Source organism: Manihot esculenta, chromosome 8, assembly GCF_001659605.2.
Source record: "Manihot esculenta cultivar AM560-2 chromosome 8, M.esculenta_v8, whole genome shotgun sequence".
NCBI lineage: Eukaryota > Viridiplantae > Streptophyta > Magnoliopsida > Malpighiales > Euphorbiaceae > Manihot > Manihot esculenta.
The window spans coordinates 5527094-5536822 of NC_035168.2; the positions used below are offsets into that span (position 1 = coordinate 5527094).

The 9729-nt window shown below is 28.6% G+C and overlaps 1 protein-coding gene across 1 annotated transcript; it reads right to left on the reverse strand.

The window, feature by feature from the left end:
• Positions 1–3342: 3342 nt before the first annotated feature.
• LOC110620568 (protein MIZU-KUSSEI 1) lies at positions 3343–4487 on the reverse strand. The gene has a single exon (XM_021764355.2). It carries the CDS (start codon positions 4290–4292, stop codon positions 3480–3482), a length of 813 nt encoding a protein of 270 aa, XP_021620047.1. The 5' UTR covers positions 4293–4487; the 3' UTR covers positions 3343–3479.
• Positions 4488–9729: the final 5242 nt, after the last annotated feature.

The following is a 9729-nucleotide window of genomic DNA, read 5'->3' on the forward strand; positions in this document are numbered from 1 at the left end:
TAACGGCTTTGTTTTCATTGGGCTATCTGTCTCTACATACCATACTGATACGGTCGTACTAGAATATCAGATATCTGCTACATGCGTAACGGTCATTTAATTCTCCCCTGGCACGCATGCGGACGGACCCAACTGGGGGACGAGCTGGCTACCTTCCTTCTTCTTGGCTAAGCAGAAAGAGGAGTTCAAGACTGAGCTCAGAGAAGATCTGGTCATTGGGCTTAGAAGGTTGGGTCTGTCTAATCGAGAAATCTGGATGGAGCCCAATTTTAAGGCTGAACGGGCCGAACCTGATTCATGTGGGAGGCTTAAAAGCCTTCAGGTAATGGGCTGTTGCTACGAATCTGACTCCAAATCGGGATGGGGGAATCCAGCGGTCATCACTCTTATATGAGTTTTAGGCCTATTCTTAAATTATTTTTAATCAGTCTGTAATTTTTTATCCAATTACTAACAAATGGATTACTAAATCTGCTAGTAAAAGATTAGCAAACTTAAATACATTATTAAAATCATTAATTGTGGATTCGAAAAATACTTGTAATGAAAGTCTCAAGAAAAATATTTACTGAAGTCTTGGCTCTAGAATTTAATATTTTTTATTTTTATCTTTGAATGATTGAATTACTAAATGACAAAACAATAATCTTGGGTTTATTATAATAAAATCTCCAACTCCAGTAATCCTTCAACTCTTCCCTTTTCATGATATGCACTTGTTAATTTCAAATTTCATTAAAGTGTGAGTCTTAATTAAGTATTAATAAATAAAAATTAAGGAATATTTAATAATTAATTAAGCATATGCACTAATTTCTAAACACATTGTCCAAAATCTTCCCTACAATATCCCCATGTTTCTTTTGCTTGCTATAGTAATCCTCTACTATAATTATTCCATGGCCATTATGACCATGTCCTATTTATTTATTTTTTATTAATTTAGTACATTAAAGTTATATCCTCGCATACATACATATGCAAATAATTAAATATTATTTTCATTTTATGTATTAAAAAATTCTTATAAATTAATTAATTTTCATAAAATTTATTATTTATATCAAATATATAAACAGATACGTTATAGATTTACTACAAAATATGTAGGGGTGAGCAGTATTCGGTTCAAATCGAAAAAGCTGACCGAATCGAATCGATTTAAAAATTTAGTTCAGTTTTTTATACATTTCGATTCGGTTTGATTTTTAATTTCAGAAATTTCGATTATTTCAGTTCGGTTCGGTTTTAATCAGAAAAAAATCAAAAAAACCAAACCGAACCGATTAGTGATAATAATATATTTTTTCAATAATATAGAGAAATTAAATCATACTAAAATTAAAATATTTTAATTAAATTTTTAAATATTAAAAATAAAGTGTAAAAAATAAAAAAATTATTAAAAATCGAAACCGATCAAATCGAACCAAATCAGGCCGGTTCGATTCGATTCGATTTCTGACCCAAATCGGTTCAGTTCGATTTTGAACCGAACCGACCGAATGCTCACCCCTATATTTTAGCAATAGAATTTAAAATCAAATTTGCAACAGAATTTTAAATTCATTGCTAAATTTACAATTTTTTAGATTGAAAATTTATTCCAAATTTAACAATAAATTTAAAATCCATTGTTAACTCTTAGAAATGATTTCATTTACCAACGGATTATAAAATCTGTACCTAATTTTACAATTTAAGAACAAAGAAAAATAATGCATTTAGCAAGTGATTTTAATTCGTCACAGATGAGTGGGGAAATCTGTTGCTAAATCAAAAGAAAATTAATATATATATATATATATATATTTAAAATTTAGCAATAAAATCTATTGCTATATTTAGTAATGAATTTAAAATTATTTTTGAAATTTAACTATAGAGAATTAAAAAATCCACTGCTACATTTGGTAATGAATTTTCACCATATAAATATATAAAAGAGTAAAAAAAAAATTCTTAAATTTGGCAGTGAGTTAGAGAATTCATTGCTAAATTTTAAATCCTTTCTTTGAAATAAAAAAAATTAATAAAAATTCAATACAATTAATTTTTAAAAATTTGTAAATCTAATAATGAAATTTTCATTTTGTTTATATTTTTAGGAAAAAAGTATGATTTTCTTAATATATCAATTTTTTTAATTTAATGACAGATTTTCCAATTTTGGCTCATTGCAAAATTTATGAGGGAAATGTCTTTTTTTCTTTAAAAAAAAAATAATGCATTTACAATAGCTTCATAAATCCGTTAGTAAATTGTGAATGAATATTCATTGATTTTTTTTTTCCATAAGTTATTTTCTTCTCTTCACATTTTCCATCTGTCTTTCACTTTATCATATTCTTTTTATCCTTCCTTCCATTTTTCATTTATTATTTTTTATGCTCTTATCTTATTTGCTCCTCTATAATCTCATTTTCTTTTTTCTCATTTTTTAAAAATTTTCACTCTTTCCTCTCAATTTTTTCACTTTCATTTTCTTTTCTCTTTCCACTCATTTTTCACTTTAATTTTATTTTTCCATTTTCATTAATATGTTTTTTCTTATTTTATTTTCTGTTTTTCCATTTTCATTAATATGTTTTTTCTTATTTTATTTTCTGTTTATTTTTTCAAAAACTGCCTTTTTTTTCTCTTATTATAATGTATTTATAATATCTATTACTAATAAAATGAAAAATATATTTAAATAATAATTAAGTGATTTAAAAATTAATTTTTTTTAAGTAAAACTACTAGTTATATTAATAAAATTTTATTAAATAGAGAGGGATATCATTCCAAATAAAGAGACGATTATTCCTAATAGATTCTCTAGCCAAAGTATGAAGAGGTAGAGTGGTATGGCGATAAACCCATCTAATAAAAATATCAGTTCGAGAGTTTAACAAAAATTTATAATAATTCAAGATAAAATTCAATTCAAAAATATTTAATTGTAAAAATTTAAGAGATTGAACCATTTGTACAAAGTTTATAAAAATGGCAGCCCTTAAAAATAAAAATATTAAATCTCAAATATTTAAAATGTAGAGATCGATCGGTTTATCAAGACATTCAATTTTGACAAGATAAGTATTGATAGAATCTTATCAAAATCTATCTTTTATTATTAAAAATTATTACAAAACAACCACCAAAATTTTAATCATCCCATAATCTCTTATTTAGTCGATATATTTCATATTTTCGAATAAATTATTAACTAATTTACTCTTATTACAGTATAAAAGAATTCATAACACTGTTTAAATGAATACACGGTTTGTTTTATTAAAAATAATATGGTATAGTTTATATTAATTTCTTATCAATTGAGAATGTAAATCAAATTAATTACACAATAATTAAAATTTTCCATCGATAATATAAGCAAATATTAGAAAAAAACTACATCATACATTTAACTAAGTAATTAAACAAACTTCTCCCAACAAGCCTTTCTTTTCTTCTATTGTTTTTTTAATTAATTTTCATATTCTTAGAAGAAATATACCGAGTTCAGGCCCTCCATTTCCATCTGGGTTCATCATGTAAAACGCCTCCGAGTCACGGCTTCCTACAACTCGCTCAAATTTTGCTCTCATATACAGCAACTCCCCGTCTGACCCGCCGCCTTTCCGGCCATCTTCCACCATTGGAATAACCCCAGCTCCAACAGAAACGCTCTGCACGGTGCTGAGCACGTGCCAATCAAGGTCTGTGCACGTGCGCGATGCTGCAAATCCACACTTCCTCCCGTTACAATACATAGTCCACATTGGCTCGTTAAACAGCTTCCCTGACCTGGTGCCTCTCCCCTGCGCTGGAACCTGAACCTTGTCGCACTCCAGTGCAATCCGAACCAGACCGGACGACATTTCTTTAACCAACATGGACGTTGACATGGCTAGCTCTAGTAATAACACCGGTTCCGACCTGGGATCGTCCTGGACTGCGAAGCTGACATGTCCACGCCGGTGACCGAAAAGGGTACCAGTGACTTTCCGGCCAAGAGAAGGAGTGATTGAGAGCTGAGTAGGAAGAGAAAGCCATTTACAGGTGGGGATAATTATATTGGGAAAAGCAACAATCTTGAAGATAGAACGGAGAATAGAAGAGAATCTTGAATGGATTTTGTTCAGCCGTTGTATTGGAGAGTGTCTGCTGAGGAGAAGCTTATCGGAGATGTCTTCGTGTTCAGATATGGGAGGCGTCGATCTCATGTAGTTTGAAGGGATGATCTTCTTTGTACTCCTGCTGCAGCTACTGTTTCTCTGAAGGGTGACGAGTTCTTGGCGATCCATTCTCTAAAGAAAGAACTGAGGATCGCCTGAAGATGGAGACAATTTCTTGTTTCTTGATGGAGAGAGAGAGAGAGGAGAAGAAGGAGATGCCGACAAGGGGATGATGGTGTTTGATGGTGGCCGATATAAAGGGAGACTATGGAGGTATGTGGTGATGATGATAATTTTCTTAGACATTCTCTATGTTCCCTGTAGATCACTCTATTATGGTCCCTCCTGCTTCCACACCATTCTAATTGATCTTCACCGTCCATTGTATCCAACGGTCAACAATTTGTTTCCACATGATTTTTATTTGCTTAGTGAATTCGGATTTTATCCGTGTTGATTGATGCCCCTTCCCATCTTGTTAATGATGATGATGATTTGTTAGATGGTTGGTCTGTAATAATTCTATATGACCCAATGTTGACCGTAGGATTAGAATCAGGAAGTGCAGTTTGATCAAAAAAGGAATCAGGAAGGGCTAAGAAGCGGTTGGATCATGATAAGGACTTGCACATGGTATATGCGTAATTTTTCGCTAAACCGAGTGCATCTAAACTATAATTTAGGTCTATTAGATAAAATAATTCAAAATTTTTAAAATCCAATTAATTAATTTTTTTATAATATTGACGCTAAATAAGTAATTTTTCAATTATTTTAAAAAATTCAAATAATAAAATTTGAACTTGAGACTTTTTAATATTAATTATGAAATTTTATTATTTTTTTAAAAATAAAATTACTAATTATATTAATAAAATTTTATGCAATAAAAAACAGATATCATTCCAAACAGAGATAATAGATTCTCTGACATTATGAGGAATCCATTTAATAGAAATATCAATTTTAGAGTCTAACAAAAATTTAGAATTATTCAAAATCAAACTCTTATATAAAATAATTTGGCAAAAATATTTTTTAAGTGTCTGTTTAAACCCCTGTATAAGATAATTTGACAAAAATACTTCTAATTCTTTCTCATCTCTCGAGTATAAATTATTAAAGTCTCCCGAACAAAATCACAAAAAAGAGTTTGTACGAAATAAAGGTCGAATAAGGTTTTAAGACTGATGTCGGCGTTGCGATTCTGGAAATTCATAATAATTGGTAAACCTCTTAATTTGGCAAAAATATTTCTCAAATGTCTGTTTAAACCCTTATATAAGATAATTTGGCAAAAATACTCATCCTTCTTTCTCATCTCTCGAGCATAAATTATTAAAGTTTCCCGAATAAAGTCACGAAAAAGAGCTTGTATGAGATAAAGCGCGAATAAGATTTTAAGACTGACATCGTCGTTGCGATTCTGAAAATCCATAATAACTGGTAAACCTCCATTGAATATTATCTTTCAAAACAACTGAATCAATAAAATTTAAAAAAAAGTCAATCACATAAACAGACCCATAACTTTTCCACATTAACGAAATGTCTCATCTCAATTCTTGTCTATTAACCGAGAAACAACTATCAAAATTTAAAAATTATGAAAAAATTTCATACGAGAATTAAGAACTTTTGTTTCCATCAAAAATAAAATATCCGACTTGTAATTAGAAATTAAATCTTTAATACAATAAGTGTCCGAAAATTGCCGTCATAAATTGTAAAAAATGTCTATATATTCTGAAAATTGATTTTACTATATGTATAAATGACGATCGAAATATCTTTGAAACTCTTAATAGAGACAATAATATTTTTTTTCATCAATAGATTATTGATGTGGACCGTCTTTTATGGAAAGCGGATTGGGGAAATTTTATAAGTCTACCGTTATGAAATTTTATTGTAAAGGTGATTATTTTCATGCAAATATATTAATAAGATTATAATTATTATATATAAAAAAAGATTGAAAAAGATGTTGGAATTTTAATAGTTATGAGAGTTGGATTTTCATTAAATTAATTAGAATAATCATCAAACTAAACGTGCATGATGATCAAAGTCAATGCAGCATCATGGTGGTGAGCGACCACTTTGTCCCCATCTATTTGGAAATGTAAGGGAACTTCATATACTATTTCTAATTTATTTTCTTTTTCATATTTTATTTCTGTGCAAACATTTATAAAACTATATTTAATTATTGTGGTTTCCTTTCGCTTTTCAATATTATTTTAATTTTAGACTCAAATTATAATTAAAGAATGGGCTCCTCTGTGTGCTTCCATTTGGAGTGCATTTGTCTTAATTTACCGTAATCAATTTGTAAATATATGAAATAATGTATTCTCTGATCGGTGCTGGAGAGAATCTCTCTCGTCCTCTTATTTAGTTTTCTTGCAGCCTCGTCCGTCAGTTCTTATCGTTGGAGCAGTCGTCTTGGGTCTCTTTTGGGTACGGCACGTTCATTTTATCCATCTTTAAATTAAAAAAATTAATTAAATCGAATTAATTTAAAATTTTAATTTAATTTTTTATTTATTTTAATTTGATTTAATTTTTAATTTTAAAAATTTTAATTATTTTGATTCAAATTAATTTTAATAAAAAAATTAAAAAATTGAATCAAATCAATTAGTAATAATAATATATTATTTTTAATAATACAGATAAATTAGATTATATTAAAATTAAAATATTTTAATTAAAATTTAAAATATTAAAAATATAAAAAATAAAAAATTTATTAAAAATTTAAATCGATTAAATTAAATTGAATTAAATTAAATTTAATGATTTGATTTAATTTAATTTTTAATTAAAATTAATTTAATTTAATTTTTATAAATATTAAAATTTTTACTTTTAATTTATTTAATTCAATTTAATTTTAAATCAACCAATCCGAAGTTCACCCTTTAAGGACAGAGCGTGGATTGTTCTCTCTCCCGTCTCCACCTTTGGATGGGGTTGTGAATATATTCTTTTTCTTTTATTTTCTCCTAGATTCAGACTTATCAATGAGAGTTTTATTAGATCTGATTTTTCTGTGGTTTGGTTGTTGGTCCTTTATGCTTGCATGTGTTGAGAGCGTTTGGACAAGGAGAGAGGGAAGGCGATATTGAAGCTTCTTCTTCCTTGATTCCAGAGATTTTTGTGTTTTTTTTTTCCTCTTTTGGCTTGTAAAGTATTATTTCTAAGTTGATGCAGGCCTTCTGGTTGTCTAGACGGTCGATCCTTAAGACTAAGATGTTAATGAGCTCTTTCCTCCATCCTCTTCCGACCTAGACGAATCATGGCGGTGCTTATATGTTTTTTGCTTCTATCCTGGAGATATGCGCAAACTTCTCAGTGTTTTTATTTTTTGGGTAATTTACGATTTAGTCCCTGGGTATTACCATTATTAACAAGTCAGTCCCTGTATTTTTAGAAACCTATTAAAACGTCCTTATATTTTATTTCCGTCAACGAAATAGTCCTTCCGTCCTATTTTCCGTTAAAATTAGATAAAGGAGGAGAGAGAAAATTTTTAAAATTCAATTTTACCCTCAAATAAAATTATTTATTTAGTCCTTATATATTACAATTATTAACAAGTTAGTCCTTACATTTTCAAAAATCTATTAAAATATTTTTATCTTTTTTCATATCTATTAAAACGTACTTATCGTTTTTTTATGTCAATTAAATAGTCCCTATCTTTTCTCAGATCTATTAAAACGTCCTTATCGTTTCTTTTTATCAACGAAATAGTCCCTATCTTTTCTTTCGTCGTCCTCCTCCACCTCCTCCGAAAAAGAAGAAGAAGAAGGAGAAGAAGAAGAAGGAGAAGAAGAAGAAGGAGAAGAAGAAGAAGAAGAAGGAGAAGAAGAAGAAGAAGAAGAAGAAGAAGAAGAAGAAGAAGAAGAGAAAGAAGAAAAAGGAGAAGAAGAAGAAGAAGAAGAAGAAGAAGAAGAAGAAGAAGAAAAAGAAGAAAAAGAAGAAGAAGAAGAATGAGAAGAAGAAGAAGAAGACGAGAAAGAAGAAAAAGAAGCAAAAGAAGAAGGAGAAGAAGCAAAAGAAGAAGGAGAAGAAGGAGAAGAAGAAGAAGCAGCAGAAGAAGAAGAAGTAGAAGAAGAATTGATGAAGAAGAAAAGGAAGGAAGAGGAGAAGGAAAAAAATAATGGGGGGTAATATAGTCTTTTACTATATTTTTAACGGCAAAAATAGACAGAAGGACTATTTCGTTGACGGAGAGAAAACATAAGGACGTTTTAATAGGTTTCTAAAAATATAGGGACTGACTTGTTAATAATGGTAATACCCAAGGACTAAATCGTAAATTACCCTTATTTTTTGTAAAGATGACTTCAGCTCTTGACGGCAGATCCAGAGAGTTTGTGGCGGTAGATCAAGAGAGTTTTCTCTCTTGCAAAGAGCTGGGCTTTCATTTTTCTTGGCTTGGGCTAGATTTGGGCTTACTGTTGTATTAGCCAAAAGCCTTATTTTATAGCTGTGGTTTTTTGGGCTTGTTAAATTTATCTTGAGCTGAAGTTTTTAGGCCTTCAAGCCTCTTAATCAATGAAAACCTATAAAAAAAAAAAAAAAAAAAAAAACTTTGTAAGCGCCATTATAAGATAAATTACAAGTACAGCCTTTAAAATTTTAAATAATTATATTTATTAAAATGTTTATAAGTAAAAGTTACTAAAAATTATATTAAATAAAATTACAATACTTTGTCTAGACAAATCATCCCAGCTAAAATATATTGTATTAAAAATCAATATATTTTTTTTCTCATGTTCTAATTAAGAAGATAATTTTAATTTATTTACTGAACTAAGAAGATGTCTATAGTGTCATAAATGTAAATTGATAATCAATTTACACATAACCCAAACCCATGACCCGACTAATAAAACTCTAGTGCTAAAAATAATAAGAAGATCTCCGATTACATGCTTTTCAAATAGTAATCAACTTTCATAGCTAAAAATAACTACATAATTATTATATTTAATGTAAAATATTAAAAAAAGAGTATGTAGCTTTTTTAAATTAGAAAAATCATCCATTTGTGAATACATAATAAATTTTTCCGCAATTTCTTTTCTATATATAATAACAAAAAATTAAATAAAAACTCATTTTTAATTTTATTGAAATGTTTATGATATTTATCGTTAAAAAGATTGCTTTGTAGTAACGGTAAAAATTGAAAGAGTAAAAATAAGAGTCACCACTCGATACACAGATGGATATATTTTAGACTTTTTTATTTTTCATCAAACATTAATACAAATCAGAAATAATTGATAGTGTTTCAAATTTAGCTTGTCGCAATGCATCATTTCATATTCAACAAATTCTGAGGATAAATTTTTTTATTATTATTATTTTGCAAATATCATTAATTCTAAATTATGGATGCATCTCTTTTGGATCTAAAGTTGAGCAAAGATGAAGCAATTTTATTAAATAATCATTGAACTTACTATTCAATTATTGTAGTTGAGAGTAGTGGTGAGCAGTATTCAGTTCAAATCGAAAAAACTGACTGAATTGAATTAATTTA

What these genes read in the sequence shown, in the direction of transcription:
- LOC110620568 (XM_021764355.2), bottom strand. Translation starts at nt 4,292, where the DNA reads ATGGATCGCCAAGAACTCGTCACCCTTCAGAGAAACAGTAGCTGCAGC.